Raw genomic sequence first — 18,786 nt, forward strand, 5'->3', positions numbered from 1 at the left:
CTTAAATCCTTGATCATTAATCTCCTAGCAATAAACTCTTTTCCTCCATACTGCTTTGCTTAAACATGCTTTTTCTCTTCTGCCCATATGTTTTCTGTAGGGTTGTAATAACCAGAGCTTTTGACTCTTTTTGTGCGTGAACCATTTTGCCAAGTCGCTGTCTATTTTGGAAGAACCGTTTTTGAGCAAGTTTACAGTAAACATTATGGATTCTGTTATGTGATGCTGTCAACACGGTGCTGCCAGACCCTGTTTCATCCTCTTCCCTCTGGTCATATTGATGGTCGTCATGCGCATACGGTTTCACTTTTTGCAAAAAGTAAGGCTTCAAACTGTACTCTAGCTTTATGAATTCAGTTTTGGCCTCTGTTTTGCTATTTGCTGTTTCATACAGATGACCCTGGTGACATATTCCCTTTTACTAGCGGAACTAAACCCCACAAACCCCCACTGTTGATCTTGATGTTTTACTAGGAAGGAGGAGGCTCGGCTGCGGTTCACTCATGGCAGGACTGGGGGTGCCTCACATGTCCTGAAAAGTGAAGCTGCAGGTGTTGTATCAAAATGGTATGGGGGCGGGATGATTTAGAGATAGGGACCAATCACAAAGCAGCATCCTAAGTGAATGAACCAATCAGAAGTAGGGGAGTCGTAATCTCACGGGGAGTCGAATTTCGGTACAACACCGGTGTTGTGCCGAAAACACACTACCCGCCAGATTCTGCACCCCCTTCAATAACACGCTGTCCGATTGGCTAATTCTAACCCTTCCCCACACCCAATCCTAATCCTAACCCCTCCCCTAACACCTAATCCTCACCCTAACCATTGTGGGGAGGGGGGGTGCATAATCTGGCAGGGAGTGTGTTTTCGGCACGACACCGGCTCTTTGATCGTACCCTGGTGGCTGTCTGCAGTACAGGCCATAAACTCCGCCCTCTCCATGTAAACAAATGGGGCAGGAGCCACACCATCAAATCCAATTACAATCCAAGTTTTTATCACGTTGATGTATGTTCAAGTGTTCATTTTTCAAGTTTGGATTTAGTTATTTATAAGATGTTATAAAAAAGGGGTGCGGTAACATGATTTCTTCGTTTACGATTGAGACATCAGGGACCTTGATTCCGGGCTGCACTTGGTGCTCACTACTGCGCAGACTCTGGCTCCACTGACGACTTCTGCGCAAACCCAGGCTCCACACTGCCGTTTTTGCGTAACGTCAGCGCCCATCGTCGGACGTTTTACGATCAATTCGTTACAATGGGAGTAAGCGGCGTCACGCTGTCCATCTTTTATACAGTCTATAGGCAGGACCAAGACTATGGGATTCTTAAAGAATGGGGTCCACCCTTCAGAAAGTTTTTTCTGCATGTATCACCTGCATCCTCTCAACCTCGTGAGGCCTCTGCTCCAGCCTCCGGGCTTTCGATCCCTGAATGCATCGATCTTACCAGAACAGAAGATTCTTTCTTCACTGTTAAACCAGGGAGAACATTACCTGTGATGTTGATGAAGTGCTGTGGCAGAATGCGGCCTAATTTTTTTTAGTTTCTATATTTTTGTGTTTCTGTCTTAAAGAATGAGACATTTAGTTTTTGCTGACAAAAAACTGTTGTAATTTAATATTTTTCCTTAGGCAAGAAAAATACCGACAGAAGTGTTTTGAACACAATGTTGATGTTAATGCATTGCATTTATGTGTTTCATGTGTAAGCACAAATAAGTACAAATGTACATATGGAAAATTAGCTATTTTTTTAGTTTACAAACAGAGTGGAGAGCTTGCCTTTTACACAAACTTTATACATGACTGGATGAGATGCTTCTTTCAGGTTCATATGATGTGAGCGTCTTCTTCTGGACACTGTTATGACCTTCAGTGTTTAGTGGGAAGTACAGTGATAGTAAAGCTCGAGATCAACTACAACAGTCAGTAAAAAATGTGTGTTTTATGGTAAATTGAGCCAACGTTATCTATGCTTGTATACAGGTAAAATGTGTTTGTGGAGATTGATGCAGATATGCTGTTTGATCTATTCATGGAGCACTTTCCTCCTGAATTTGTTTTATTTTGTGTGTTTATTCAGTTATTTTTATGGTGGATAAATTCTTTTGCATTTAACAGTCTCAAAAGCTAGATTGATTGGGGCTGATTGTTTAATACAAAATGAATAAAATGTTATGCAAACAGTGTTTAAGTTCATAAACGTCAAGATGCTTATTTTACTTCATTAAAGAAAATGTATAGTGGATCGTTCCTCATGGGAGAGAGAGAAAAAACACATCCATGAACTGATTATTGTACAGTATATTAAAACTTATATTAATATATTATACTATATTATTATGGCCCTTTTGTTTTTGGGGGGGTGTTTTTAGCCTCAAAGAGAAGAGAGAGGGCTGGTTGTTTCTTTTTTTTACATTTATATGCTAATTTGCCTTTATGGTTTCAAAAAGACACAAATATTTGTATTTAACTTAATGAATATTGATTTTTATATATAATTACAATTGTATTTATTTGAAATAAAAAATGACATTGTATGGAAGTTATTATTGACATGGTTACAAAACACTAGGCTGTGTCAGAGTTTTAAAGCCATTTAATACATATTTTTACAAGTCTACAGAATTACAGACTAATTCGTCCACGGGGAAACTGTTAACCGTTATGCATCACAGAAAGGGACATTTCCTTAATTCATATTTATACCGATATTAGTGAACTGCACAATGTCGTTACAATTTATATTAGTTAGAAAAGTGGTAAACATTTAACCAAAATAATAATTACACTACAAAACCATCACGTTAAATGTCCCCACGCAGACGTCTGATAAAAAAATTCTCAAATGAATCGGCGAATCTATACTGTTTACATACTTTTTTAACGGAACAGATGAGCTACAATAAAATGGATGTCACGTGATCATAGGATGCGAGTACTGACGTTGAAGTTTAGATGGGGTTTGTCCTATAGCCTGACGGAAGCAGTCCAGTGATCATCCCGTGAGTAACAGTGACATGAATGTGATGTGTTGTAGTATTTGAAGCTCAGCTGGATGAAGGTCATATCATGAGTTCCGTGCAGTTTCACAGATGGATGGACACAAGATGGAAGCTAGCCTATATATCGCGATGTCTATTTATTAACATTACATTTACTACAACATGTACAGAAACTGAGCTTCATTAACTAAAGGCACGAGTTCACTGGATCGAGTTATTTTACTTAAGACAAACTTACAGTAGACGGTGCTGCCGGACAAGAGGGACATGTGCTCAACATCACAAATAATAGAATCAGATTAGCGCAGTATTATGGCTGGACACGGATACTGGAAGTATAACATCTGGATTTGTATATTCACGTACAGGTTTATATTATTTTCAGCCAAATCACTGGAGACCATCATCTGGAGCGCTCAAAACCCAAAGTAAGTCAAACCTGACGCAAACAGCTAACGTTAGACAACTCTTACGTTTTAACTTAACAGACATCGTGTCACGTGTCCTGTTGATACTCCATGAGTTTTATTCGTTATATTAACTAATCTTTAGGATTCTCTGCATTGTTAACCGACTGTCTCAATTTGTTTAACTGTATTAATTGTTTAATGTAGGCCTATTTACTGTTTTATGCATGTCTAAATGTGAATAGTTCAAGCAGACAGTCAAATATAAATGTGATTATTTAGCCATCAGACTCAGTTTGGCAGGGCAGTCTGCTTCTCCCTAAAGATTATGAATGTAGTCTCAGTACTGTATTCAAAGTTAAATGACATGAGAGAACGATGTAGAACACTGATTGCAAGAGGTTGAAATTTAGAGCTGCTACACTGAATTAATAAGTACATTTAAATACTGAGTTAATACGTTTAATTTGATAGTAAAAGTGACATGAGAAATAATGAAGAAACGCTGCAATTTATGACAGTTTAGCTATGACAATTTGTGCTGCAAAATTGTTTCCCAGCCGCACTGTGTTTAGCTCTTAATGAACACTGTTGGGTTGGAAGTTAATTCTCTTTAAAATAAAGACAAAACACTATAACAGGCATATGACATGATATGATAGGAGACGCTACCACGTGAATCATGTAATAGCAATTTTCTACAGTATTTTCCCTGTAAGTGCAGGTCTTACATTATAACAGCTCATTAAAAATGCATATAATGTAGTCAGCTGAAACTTCCTGAAATGCATTTTTGCTTAATGTAAAATGTACGTAAAGTGTGTAAAGTGTTGTGTATGTAAAGCATTGATTTGGCTTGTCTCATGGTGAGCACGTTTCTGAAGACAGCCACACAAAACTCACATTTAAATTGTACACCATGCCTTTACTCAAATAAAATGAACATTATTGCAAAGCATTAAGCTTCTGGAAACTTTTAGTCTCTTCATTGCGTGTCAGATATTAAATAAAAATATGACTTTGTCTTTGTTTCCTTAAAGGTAACTGAGTTTGTTTACTGCAGAAAAAATATGAATTGCATTTTGTTAGCCCTATTTTTTTTAAAACCACCACACTACTCTTTTTATGACAATTAAAGTAAAAAAAGCTCGCCGTAAAATGAAAATTCTCTCATAATTTGCACATCCTTGTGCCATCCCAGATATGTTTTTAGCTGATGCATCTTGGATCGCAAGAATGAGTAAAAACATTTTTTTTGGGGGGGGTGACTGGCTTCGGCACGAATTGTCATGGAGATGGAAAGTGTTTTTTGTTTAACTCTAGCCTTGCACCTCTGAGGCTGTGATCACATTACTCACTGATACAGATCTTATTACTAAAAACTGGGGGCTTATAGCCTGTTCTCGAGCCACAAAGAACACCTGCGTGAAACCATTGTGAAGTCTTGTGAACTTATGCGCTCAATCTAGAAAAGCTCCTGCTGGAGTCCTGATAACAGTTAATTACGTAAGGGATAATGTACAGGCAGCCGGTTGTTATCGCCGAAATAAGCCCCGACAGTGTGATCAGGATCTTGTGTAATCCCGTTTATTACACGACTACTTGCCATATGAGAAACAAACTGGACATAAAATGTGAATTTGAAATATTTTATTAGCTCATTTTTGCAGACCTTCCGCGAGGAAAAGCCGTTTAGTTTTGGTTTTAAAGTAAGAAACGACGTTCAAACACGAACAGGCAAATTGGTTTCATAATTTGTAAATATAATATCATATGTTATTAAAAGACATATTTATAATTATTTTTGTGTAATATTAAACTGCCCCTCTCAAAATGATTTGCAGCATCCGGGTTACAGGGTGTTATTAGTTTTGAGCGGTTGTTATTTGAAAATAACTTGTTAGTCTTGAAAATAACAACCCTTGGAATGTCGCGACTGGCCAATCAGAATCAAGCATTCAAATGAGCCGTGTAATAAGGATCACTTAGGCTACGTTCACACTGCCACCAAAATCCGATTTCTTTGCTCATATGTGACCCAGATCTGTTTACTGCATGACAGTGTGAACAGGACAAACCACGTGGAATCCGATCTTTTTTAATCTGATTTGAGCCACTTCCATATGTGGTCCTAAATCAGATACGTGTCTGATGTTTCGCAATGCGACCTCAGTCTGAACGGTCATATCGGAATTCATGCGACTTTTGCGTCATTGTAGATATACATCCATCACAATTCTGTGGTGATTTAATGCTTCACAAGCCATTCTGTTGAGGGAAGTGCACTTTACAGCTCGGTTGCCAAACTTTAAGCATCAGATTATAAACCTAAGCCCTTGCACTGTCTACACCACACGCAAGCCACACGATGCGATGCAACAAATGACCACAGGATCCATTATACGGACTGCTCCGGGAATGCTCTCAAATCATGCCGTGAGAACGGCCCACTCAGCACTGCATGAAGTCAAGCACACCCGCTGATTTGACCCTTGCTTATTTATGACAGCCTGCTGCGTGTTATTGTTGTTTTGCTCATGCGATTCAGTTTAGAACCATCACGAGTTCACACTGGAATCTGATATTGGCCACATTTATAAAATAGTGTGAACAGCCGAACAAAAGAATCTGATCTGAGCAAAAAATCGGAATTGAGCATTTAGGCTTGCAGTGTGAACGTAGTCTTACTTGTAGAAGTCATTAAACGCAGAGGCAGTTATTGTATTGTATTGTGTTGCGTGTTTTCATTGACATACAGACTGAAATATGACATCTACTTGATATACCGTTAGATCTAACATAGATATTCATTCTCAGGATTAACTGTATTTACATAAACATTACACTATTCATGATCAAATCATCATTTACTCATTTATTATATAATATAAAACACAACACATTTTTTTAAAACAGTACAAAGTCAGATGATCAATTTGTATGAGGAAGAGGCAAAAGCGATCACCATCTGACATAAACCTCAAATCTGGTGAATACACATGGAAAAACTTCCAGGTGGGGTTAGGTGCTACAAAATATCTTTGAAGCCATAAATATTTATGAAACCGTTTCTACTTTTACAAACGCATAGAATTAAATGTGTCTTGATCTGATACATTTGGTGAACGGTATTAAGCAATGAAATACCCTGCATGTAAAATGGTCTTTAAAACGTAACCATAGGTCGTAATAAATCATCTTACGGTTTGCATTTATGGTTTGGGTCATATTTGTTGTACACTAACCTAAATATTGGGGGGATGCATGTTTGGCTTGAGACAGTGGAAAACTAGTGGCCCTGGGGCATTTCACAAAAGTTGTAGGAAACAGTCTTGAAAACTAAACATTAGGGGCTTTAAACAGAAAAAGTATCTGCTGTCAGAACAAACCAAACACAAACCATCATCTGCTCCCGGGCAGGATCACTTCCATGTGTAAGAATCCTGAGCATGCACTGAAAGTGAATGTCAGTGTCAAAGTGAAAGTTTGTTCGTGTTTTTAAAAGAGGGGGATGGATACAAATTATTGTGGCTTGTGGAACGGATGGATGTGACGGGCATTTCAAAACCCATTAGAAAAGCTCTTTCTGTGGAAGGATTTAATGGAATAGAGTGTCCCGCCCCTGCTGTCCACATTTAAGTGTGTCAGTTCACCAGATGGATCCACAATATTCATTATAAAACCACATGGATCCAAGTAGATATAGACAGAATAAAGAAAACCTATTAGCCATACATTGAAAACAGAACATAGAGCAGGGATTATAATACTAACAATTACAATATTACAATGTAATTCTTGATTCCACCCTTTATCCGTGTCTCTCCCCACCACCGTCAGGTGACTGAGACCCCCGCTTCTGGATCCATAGCAGCATGAGAGTCGTGTTGTTACTGGCCACTCAGCTCACTGAATAACACACATATTTTACCACAATCCCCAGTTACAGCACAATTTATTAAATCTAGTCATAACACTTTGAAAATTCATAAGAAATTTGTTAGTGATTTTTTGATTGATTTTCTTAAATGTTTTAGAAAAGTAATTTTTGTTATCTGCAGTATAGACCTGCTGCCATTTGTTTCCCAAAGGAAATACGAAATACAGATCTCTTGATCCCTTTCATCTCTAATATAAACATAAATAATTCTTATCAAGACTGAGTCTAGTCATAATCTAACATATGCTATCCATATATTCTGTCAACAATTGACTCCTTTAGATGTATTTTTTTAGACACATTAAGACGTTAAGAGTTGATTTGTAGTCAATTGTTGACAACTAAGGTCCAGCGTGTACATTTTTTGAGGATGTATTGACAGAAATGCAATATAATATACATAACTATGTGTTCAGAGGTGTATAAAGAGCTTATATAATGAAGCGTTATGTTTTTATAGCCCTAAACGGACCACCTGCTCTACAGAGCACGTTTCATAAATACGTTATCTCCTTCAGCAAAAAAAGTGAAAATGCGACAACATCTTAGTTCTGTGCAGCCACCGTATTGCTTCGAAAGAGAGGGGTGTTCGCAACCTCACCACTAGATCCCACAACATTTTTATACACTGGACCTTTAAAGGAGTATCTCACTATAAAATGAAAATTTCTTGATAATTCTTCACTTACCCACGTCATAGCCGTCCGTGTGTTTATTTCTTCTGTGGAAAACAAATTGAGGCTTTTGAGAAAAGCTTTCCAGTGTTCTTCTCCATATGATGGACTTGAACGGGGGGCTGTTGGTTGAGGTCCAAATGTCAGTTTCATCGCTGCTTCAAGAGGCTCTTCACTACACCAGCCGATGAATAAGGGTGTCGTCTAGCCAAACGATTAGTCATTTTTTCAAGAAAACGAAAACATTAAACATAATACACAGCTTGCCCTGTCTCCCCGCACGTCCACGATTTGCGTAATCACAAATTCTAACGCAATCACATTGGAAAGCTTAAGCGTCGCATAGATTTCAACAGATTTAAACATCCCTGATATGCAAACGAACTGACCATTTTAAACAATAATCTTGCACAAAGACATATAACGTGTCATTCAACATCCAAGACCTTTTGAACGGTCTCCACACTCGTGAACACTGGGTCGGAACTTCAGCTTACCGTCACATGTGACCTTTCCAATGTTATTACAGAGTATGTGAAGTCGTGGACGCGCATCCAAGAGGCACTTCGAGGCAGTGCAAGCCATATATTTCTGTTTAAAAAGTATATCATTTTTTTAGTTTTCTTAGAAAATGTTCATTTTATAGTGAACTACTCCTTTAAGATCATTTTCATTTCCTAAATTCTGCAAGAACTTTTTATGTTTTTTTTCCCTTGGCTTGCGTCGGAAATGAAACTAAATATGCACACACACAAAAGAGAGAGAGAACCCACTAAGTCTTTTTTATTCTGAAAACTGCAGGAAATTCTGAGGCATTTGTAGACAAAATATTTAGAGTCAAAGGAAAACATTTTTTGGCACAACTGTTCCAAATAAAAGAATATAAGGAAAAAGACATGGCATGGGAAAGAGTTTGGTTGAAATGCAGGGAATAGCATTAGATTCTACCTTACAGAAAATTACAATACTAGTAATTAGTAAAACTGAAGTTACCACACATTTACCATTGTCTCACTGTGTTGTTTGTTTAATAGTCACTACACTTTTACTATAATAAAACCATGGTTAATTTGTCTAAGGGTTTTCAGAATCAACTCGGGGTCAGCTGTCCATGCTGTTATTACTCATGTGCTTGTGCAAGTAGTACAGTGTACATGTGCTTTCCATTTGTTTTCTGCATTGTTGCCACCAACCTGACTGGTTGACTTCACATAAATCACCACATCATCTACATCTAGTTTTTAAAAAAGAAAAGTGAGCAGATGTTCCTATGACTAAATGTCCAACTGGTGTTGTGAAGGAGGTTTTGAAGAATGAATGGAGGTAACATCTTGTTTCGTATTATTATGTATTTATTATGAACAAATATGCAGTGTTGGGTGTAACTAGTTACTAAGTAATTAGTTACTGTAATTTAATTACTTTTCACTTGAAAAAGTAAAGTAAGGGATTACTCTTATTTTTTCTGTAATTTAATTACAGTTACTTTTCATGTAATTAAACTAAATACTTTGTGTAATACATGCGTGTGCAATGGTGGAATTGACGTCAAAATTCAAAGTCTAACTTTAAAATCCCTGCTTTAATGTATAATTCTCACATTTGTAATACTTTAGTCAGTTAAAACTACTTCATGCAGTTTTATATTATTTATTTGAATGAATTAAATAAGACGTTTCATGTCTATCCTTGAATCACTTAACTAATCAAGGTTGATGTAGGATATAGAAAGTAATTAGTATACTAATATACTAAGTAACTAAATACTTTTTGAAGAGTGTAATTTGTACAGTAATCTAATTACACGATTGAATATGTAATTAGTAACTAGTAATTAATTACTTTTTCAGAGTAACTTACCCAACACTGCAAATATGACAGAAGCGCTTGCATGAAAATCACAAGTTTGACTGGCAGATCTTTCAGATGAACTGGTCATTAAACTCCAGCAGGAATGTGTGGTTTTGTGTTGTTGAGCTGGGGAATGTTGATCTGCTAAAGCACATTGAAGACCAGGTGTTGGGCTCTGAGCTGCGGGGTTCGGGGGGAATATGAGCTCTTTCAAAGAGGCTGGAAGACTCATTAGCTTCATATCGGCCTAATCTCCACACTAATTCATTTCGTCCTCTGAGCTTTTGTATTAATATCCCACCATTCCTTTCTTTCAGGATATTGCATGGTATCCATGACAATAATTGCGTGTCATTATTTTCCAATCAGGCAAACGATATCCCGAAGGAGAGTGCCGCCTGTTTTCGGTGGTCCAGGCGGTGATTAGAGATGCAAATGGGCTAGTTTTGCTTTCATTGTGTGTGCAAGACAATAAAGCAAATGAAAGGCAGCCATTACAGAGATGAGCGTTCCCAGAATGGTGAGGTTACACATGACAAACGGCCTTGTAGATTGGTTCTTTATGAAGGTGTGGCTTGCAGTGTGAAGAGTTCATTTTTTTTGGCAAAGCAAAAACCAAACATGTTTCCGCAATTTTGTTGGGTTTAAAATGATCAATCTAAACGATGAAAATCATTTGTCTGCACTTGAGTCAGATAGTTTTAACTAGCTTAACAAACAAGACAAGCAGAGGACAGTAAAACACACCTTTCCTTGTTTTCGGCCGCGACAGCATAAATATATTTACATCATTTGACGGCATATGATAGTTCAGGGACTCTTCTTCTGTTTTGACCTGCAGTCTTCAGTGGAATTTCCCTCGGGTCATGTACGGTTGAAAGTTGAAAGTGTTTTAGAGTGAAATATGTTTGGTCTGTTTCGTCATGTTCCAGAGCTGGAAACAAACAGTACAACTCAGCGTGGGGACTCTTATGGTTGTTGGCATGTTTTCAACAAGTTTGTTTCCTAAGAGTCATTCTTCATATCTTTAAGATTAAAGGTGATTAAAAGATTAAAGTCTGAAAATTTGAATTGCCTGTACCCTCAATCTTTCTTCTCTCTAGTGAACTAAAGTAGTTGGTTTTCAGATTAGCTTTACAAGAAACCTTTATTCTGACTTTTGTTCAGGCACGAGGACTCTTATTTTGTTGTTCATTGATAGACTTTTGATGAGGTTCGTTCTGTTCGTAGTTCCTCTTTCTGTTTATTTTCTGTCTCATTGGTCTTGTTTAGTTTGTGAATGTGTAGTTGTGCTGTCTTTGTTCCGTATGCGATCAATCTTGTGTTTGTTTTGCAGTTTAGTAGTGTTCCTGAGTCTCTTATGTGTTTTCTTTCATTTCTTTTGACAATTACCTACGACGTGTACAGTTGACTTTAATTATGCCAATTTTGACGATGATTTTTATCACTTTATCAAACGTTTTAGTGATGTCCAAGCATGATCAATAAAGAACTTTCTGAACACATTTTGCGCAAAGTTGACAGCTCACCACTTTTCTTCCAATTGTGTTGGACTGGTTAAAAAACAATTATCTGTGTTCGATTCATGCCAATAATTCTGAATCACATACAGTAACATCTACTGTGTAAGGGATAATGTACAGGCAGCCATAGAAATAAGCCCCGACAGTGTGATCAGGTGATCTTGTATCACACTGAAGGGGCTTATTTCGCGATAACAACCGGCTGCTTGTACATTATCCCGCTTATTACACACCTACTTGGCACATGAGAAAAAACTGGATATGACATGTGAATTTGAAATATTTGATTACCTAATTTTTACCGATTGCAGACCTTCCGTGAGGAAAAGCTGTTTACTTTTGGTTTAAAGGTAAGAAACAACGATCAAATGTCACGAACAGGCAATTTGGTTTAATCATTTGTAAATATAATGTCATATTTGTTATTAAAAGACATATTATATTTAGTTTGTCAAAAATCCTGTCAAAATCCTTCGCTGCATCCGGGTTACGGTGTCGTGTGTTATTCGTTTTGAGAGGTTGTTATCTGGGTTGTTACATTTATTCCCTCATGATGACATGTGTTCTAATCTACACCCTTGTTATTTTGGTGTACTTAACAGTTATACAAAAATATGATTCTTGAAAAATATGAAAAAATATGATAATTTCCACAGTTCTTGTGTAGATGTATTTGTGAAATTAGTATCAAAGTAACTATAACGAAGTAGCAACCAATGTTAAGCACTCATTGTGACAAATTGCACATGCTCAACACACATATTGAATGTGCTATATATATACTGTATATTCCAAACAATTGTCAGAGTACACAATTGTGGTCATACTGCTCACCCCTGTGCCAGACCTTTCACCTTTATTATGACTATATCTGGATTATGCTCCTAACGGATAGCTGTACTCTATTTCACCTCAAATCAACTAAATTTAGTGAATGTTATAAAAAGGTCAAGTGTTTATTTTGAGGTTAAATTGATAAAACACAAGTCAAGAACAATGAAAAGACCAAATACAATGGAATGAGACAGCAGAAATCTGTTTGCTAAGCTTCTTTTTTGCTTTTCCTTTAAAAGTATAGCACATAATAATACATGACTTTTTGTTCGGTCTTCTGTGTTGACACATGAACAATGCAGTGATTTCAACTTTTTCCTCTTGCTATCTGTTACTATTTTTCTCTACATGATTATATCACAAATGTCAAGTGGAGTTATCCTTGGGGCACTTTGCCGGCTGACCTTTGTCTTCTTATTGTTCTCAAGCATTTTTTAGTTTGAGCTCCAGTGTCATGCCTTTACTGGCAGTGATATTATATTAACACCTGTTAAAAAGCCATGCGTATATACAGTATGTCACACATGTGCATGAAAAATGCTTTGAACGTTTACCTGTTGGTAACTGGAGAAGTCTTTTTTGGTGTTCTAAGGGGGGACGAGCGTTAAATCAAATATCAGTGAAAATAACCCATTGGTTGATTTACATTAAGCCATCAAACAAACCTACCCAAGACTAAAAACAAACAATTAAACAGATGTAAAGGCTTCATTTGCCCTGCTGTATGTGTTGCATACGAGCATCTTTTCTTTATTTTTCAAGTTTACTGAACGCAACTTACTAGCTTTTGTTTTTAAGTTAACTTTTTTCTTTCCGTTTTTCAGATTCCAGGAGGGAAAAGGCCTGGTGATCTATCCTGATATTGGGGACAGGTTGGATATTATCTGTCCTAAAGCAGACGACAACCAGCTGTATGGGTATTATAAGCTGTATTTGGTAAGGAAAGAGCAGGCTGAAGAATGCAGCACGGTCCTGGACCCTAATGTACTGGTCAACTGCAACAAACCAGAGAAGAACATCAAGTTCACCATTAAATTCCAAGAGTTCAGCCCGAACTATATGGGACTGGAGTTTAAGAGTAACATCAACTACTACATCACCTGTAAGTCAAACATTACTAATCCTGACCAAAACGATTTCACTTCTGTAATATGATGGGAAGAAATTAAGTGGAGCGGCACTTGATCATTCACCAATGATTGGTTGGATGATGAAAAGCAGATCCAACAGGAAAATTCCACCAACCCATTATTATAAGCACTGTAGGGATTGCACCCCTGGGTCATTGGGCGATATAAAGTTAGGAGCCATTATACAGTCACACTTCTCGCACCTGCCATTAAAACTCAACCATTAACAACTGCTGTAATGCAAGGAAGCTCGTAAGAATGTCTCATTAAACATAGATGAAGTCAGGTCAAGCTCTCATAGTACATTTGATCTTTTTTCCACAGCTACATCAAATAGCTCTTTAGAAGGCTTGGAGAATCGCGAGGGAGGCGTGTGCAAAACTCACTCTATGAAAGTCATTCTGAAGGTTGGACAGAGTAAGTGTACAGCTTAATTTATTTTTAAAATGTTATTTATTCGCATGTCCGAAATTGTTGTATTTTAAGCATACAATGCATCCAATCTCCTCTAAACATGTATGATAAGAGTCTTGACCTGATGACATTTTCAGTATGTCAGTATTCACCTACTGTATAGCTGTTATGATTCCAGTGTGTTTTTCCTTGTTTTGTGGCCTTTAATTATCGTGTTGTGGACTCGTTTGTATTAATTCCTGTTCCTGTTTTATCTTGTGTGTTGATTGGTCTTCCCCAGGTGTGTCTTGTTAGCTTTTTACCCTGTTTAATTCTGTCTATGTTGTACTTTGTCTTATGTTGAAGAAATCTCATGCCGGGCTTCCTGCCTGGATTAATCCTTGTTGCAATAGCCATAGTGCTACCAGCTAAATGAAATAAAGTGAAACCTGAAAAGGGGTTGAAAGTGTTTTATTCTGTGCTGTAAATCACAAGGTTAATGAGTTTGAAAAGCATTAGTTATCCATGTTATGCCCAAACAAAAGTACAAGAAAGGGCACTGATTCTGAACCTTAAAGTCCCCGTGAACCGGAAGTTGCGATCGTTTTTACTTCTGTATTCTGACACATTTCCGAGTGAAAAGGAATTTCAAAGGAGAAAATGTGTGGGCGTGGCTTGCATTTGTCACTGCGAATTGATTGGACGTGTAAAAACAGCTGTTGCATTGATTTTGAAATGAAACTGGCAGCAGACTGACAGTTGAAGGGGAGGAGTTAACGGAAGCTCCGGCCAAGCCATCTAATTTACGTCATTTGAGATGGATAGTCATTTCAGGGCGGAATTGCATTTTCAGATTTTAACTGAAGATTATGAGGGTACGTGAATTTTAAAAAGAAAACGACCCACATTGATAAGCTATTTACTATAAACGCTGCCATGTTTCATGAAAAAATAAGAATTGTTATTTTTAATTTCACTGGGACTTTAACAGTGTTTTAAGAGCAACAGTCCTCACAATTACGAGAACAGCGAGAAGCTGATTCATTGCTCCAAGCTCTCTGTTTGTTTGATGCAAAATCAGTAGATAATAATTAGTATGATACCAAATAACGTGTTAGAACCAGAGCATCAACCAAACATTAACCATATAACACAGATAACAGTTAGTAAACGTCTATAGAATAATCTATAGAATTAATATTTTATATTAAGTAAGGTTAATTTACTATTTGGCACATCCGTGTGCATAAACAAAGTTTCCTAACTCCCCTTATTCGACTGCTTTTATACAACAACAGCATCAATAAGACATTATAGACAGGAGCAGCATGTACTAACTGAATCAGGAGTCACAGTGGAAAACTCAAACAAGAAGAAGAGACCCGGCAGTCTAGCAGAGCGCTGACATTTTCTCTTGCTAAGAGATATATTAGTATGCTTTAGGGAAAATAATTCTGCATTAACTTGTTCATAATCATATTTATCCACTCAAGGCCTTTATCATGAGGAACCACGAACTAACATTTTCCTTGATTGCTCTTGAACACCACAGGTTTGAAAAGTTTCTACTCTTTGCCTGAAGAGAGTAAGGTGCAATACATCGACTGTACAGCTGCATCTCACAGAACACTGACGACTCGACAGCTGTCAGACTTTACTTGGCCCTTTAACATGTCAACATGCACTAAGATCAGTGGAATTAAACAGCTCGGAAGTGAATCAGATGTCTGCGACAGTTCTGTATGGTCGTGTGTGTGGTTCTGAAACAGAAATAAAGTGTTTGCTTGCCAATTTATTAACCCACTGGAGTCATTTGAATTACTTTGATGGATGAAACTCTGCCACGTTGTCCTCATATGAGAAGACAGCATGACATTATTAGAATATTTATTTCATCTGCATCTGGGATGGCATGAGAATTGATCAATGATCACTTTTTGCAGATGTCTGGTCAGGTTTGTATTAAACGTATTTATTTGTCTTATAGATCCAAACGCAACTGCACCAGACCCAGAACAGACTCAACCTCTAATGATCGAATCAAGTGTTAATGTTTCCATCGACACAGACTCAGACAGACCCGTGAGAGCCGGGAGCACAGGTACACGCTCGAAGAATCACATACAGAATACAGATTAAACAAATTGTTTATTCGGTTTCGCTGATTTACGTATTACATGCCTCTTTTGAGTGGACTCGATTCTATGTTTTTCAGAAACTATCAATCAAAATCCCAGCGACACGGATGATGGCATTCTGGGCTCCATGATCACTGTTTTCTCTGCCATTGGTGCGGGTTGTTTCGTATTCCTTCTCCTTCTGATTTTCTTGATCGTTCTGCTCATCAAAATTCGGAAGCGCTCAAGGAAGCCCACGCAACCTCGTTTGGCACCCCTGACCCTCAGCACCCTCAGCCCCAAGATTATGGGCGACGTCACCTCAGAACCCAGTGACATGATCATCTCTCTACGAACAGAAAACACTTACTGCCCACACTATGAACAAGTGTGCGGAGATTATGGTCATCCAGTCTATTTCTTACAGGACATGTCACCACAGAGTCCGACCAACATCTACTACAAGGTGTAGCGTTTCATGGGATGTCTTTACTTTCTTTGGGGGAAGTTTTTATAAGTCATTAGAAAACACACTTAAGTGTTTAAGCCTCATCATTCAGGAAACACATGACAAATAACAATGTGTATCCGGCAGCTTTCACAAGAAATAATAAACCATTTCTGTTTTCTTTGTTTAGTAAGTATTGTATACAATAAGTGCACATAGCAGCAGTTTAGCAGTTAGCCATCTCATTTTACCATCAATAAATTGTATGGTCTATAAATCAGCATTTTATTACACATTTCCCCCCTGTCCTCTATATCACTATGGCATATTGTACAACCATTTCTTGTCCATGTTATTTATAATCCAAAGAGACTCGAGCCAAATCATAATATATGTAAACTAAATAGTTTAGAATGCAAGAGCCCTTGTTCTGAAACTGAAATTTTGTTAATGCTGATGTTACGAACAGTTATCTTGAAAATGCATTTTTTGAAACTGCATGTGCATTAGAATGCACTTTAAATGTGTACAGAGTGCATGCTGGAACATTATTTGACTGCTGTTCACTGGAAACATTATTATCATAGTTTACGTCAGGATAAATACATAGGTTGTCTGGCATTCTTGTACATCTTTTGTTGAACTTAAAATTAGGTTATCGTAGCATTTACAGGTTTTATGACTATAATATTTTCTAAAAAAGTTAGAGGAAGCCTCTGTCACCCTCTATCCTTCCTGTATATTATATTATTGTGTCTTGTTTATATCGTGTAGATTACAACAATATTAGATCAAACAGGGCTTTAGCACATCATATCGCCATACAGGAAATCAGATTGATATCACATTCAGGAAATGTTAAGTGTTGAGATCCCACAGGTGGATGGTGGGTAATGGGAATGACTTAACAAATGCATTTGTAGTGGCTCGGTTGTTGCGCATACCCTAATAATGTAATAACTGTCATGTTAGATAACCATTTATCACTTAATCTACCACTGCATTTTCTGAAAATTTTCGTACACTACCGCCTAATTTTTTTTAACAACCAGGAGAACATTCTGTCCCTTACACTTACTGTATGTGTTGTTTCTTCCACATTAAGCTCCAGGTGGATAACATTCTGTAATCTACCGCCATGTTTTTATATCTGCTGTTGTTGAGAACCCTCTGTTACTTCTCTATTGAAAATCTGGACTTTATAACATCTTTCACACACATCTAATGAATTGAAGTAACTTGGTCAAGAACAAAATAATTGATCAAATGTTGACATGTGTCATGCCTTACTTTCACTCACTATAAAATCTGAAATGATTGATGATAAGTTCAGTATCACTGCTTAAATCCACTCAGAAAAAATGTAATCTTTTGGCCAATTACACAGTTTTTAAAGGCACAGTATGGGATTCAATTTCTATAACTGTAAAGGCTCAGCTAGTCATGCCCAAATAATATTGTCACCCGGTAAACACAAGAAGGCTGTAATTCACCTTTTATTATAAAAATTCATAAGAATCCAACACTGCGAACCAGGGGTGCGTTTCCCTAACAACGATATAACTCGCTGGTTAACCACCATAGTACAATGCATCGTTAGAGAAACTTACTAGCAACTCATGACTGTTTCCTGAAAACATAGTAACTTTGTCGCACATCTGTTGTTTGAACCACGTTGGGTCAAGTTTTCTCCTACGTAACTTCGCCCAGGGATTCCCCAGGGTCCTAGAGCACACCTATCATGCGCACTTTTAAAGAAACAGCGCTTCTATTTTCTTGACAAACTAAAAGATGTAAAATTGAATTTGTATATATTTCGAATGATGGCTATAGAATGCACTGCATGTTCAAAAGCTTGATGCATGTAAGTCTACATGTCATAATAATAAGGAACGCTTCTTCTAACCACAGCTCTAGACCTGTAGTTCCAGCCACGCAACTTTGCGATGCTGCTTGCGATTGATCGTTGGAACGATGGTTTTGGGAAACACCTAAAATGTTGAACCATGTTGGAACGATGGAGCTTGCGACCATAGTTGGCTTGCGATGCTTTTGGGAAATGCACCCCAGGGAGATATATGTAAATTTATTCCCTTAGCAATGCCCTCTAGAAGCTACATACAATATATCCCAGAAGACAAAATAATAATTGCTAAAACCAATGAAAATGGATAAAAAATGGACGAGTATCTCTTACCCTATTCAATCTATAGATATTCTTGTATACAGTACGGTGAGCAGTGTTAGGGCTGGGAGGAACCGTGAACATTCATGAATATTGATCCAGCAGAAGAGTGGAAGAAGCCTACGAGCCTATTTACTGAAATAAAATCATGGTCCCATGTCATTCTAGTATTGTTGCATTCAGTTTTTGAAAACTGATGTTTTGTGTGATGTAAGGACATTGCTCTGCGAGTCTGCGACCTAAAAAGTTAATGAAATGCATAAACTTGAAGT

General features: G+C 37.5%; 1 protein-coding gene across 1 annotated transcript; it reads left to right on the plus strand.

Moving 5' to 3' along the window:
* Nucleotides 1-2,981: 2,981 nt before the first annotated feature.
* Nucleotides 2,982-18,786, plus strand: LOC130563902 (ephrin-B1-like). Its single transcript, XM_057349702.1, has 5 exons — nt 2,982-3,440; nt 13,066-13,343; nt 13,696-13,788; nt 15,752-15,865; nt 15,980-18,786. The coding sequence occupies exons 1-5, from the start codon at nt 3,325-3,327 to the stop codon at nt 16,351-16,353; spliced, it is 975 nt and encodes a 324-aa protein (XP_057205685.1). The 5' UTR covers nt 2,982-3,324; the 3' UTR covers nt 16,354-18,786.

This window comes from Triplophysa rosa, linkage group LG13, assembly GCF_024868665.1.
Source record: "Triplophysa rosa linkage group LG13, Trosa_1v2, whole genome shotgun sequence".
NCBI classification, from domain to species: domain Eukaryota; kingdom Metazoa; phylum Chordata; class Actinopteri; order Cypriniformes; family Nemacheilidae; genus Triplophysa; species Triplophysa rosa.

Coding starts and splice junctions, on each gene's coding strand:
- LOC130563902 (XM_057349702.1), top strand. CDS start 3,325: ATGGCTGGACACGGATACTGGAAGTATAACATCTGGATTTGTATATTC. Junction 13,344..13,695: donor CATCAACTACTACATCACCT/GTAAGTCAAACA, acceptor TTTTTTCCACAG/CTACATCAAATAGCTCTTTA. Junction 13,789..15,751: donor CATTCTGAAGGTTGGACAGA/GTAAGTGTACAG, acceptor TTTGTCTTATAG/ATCCAAACGCAACTGCACCA.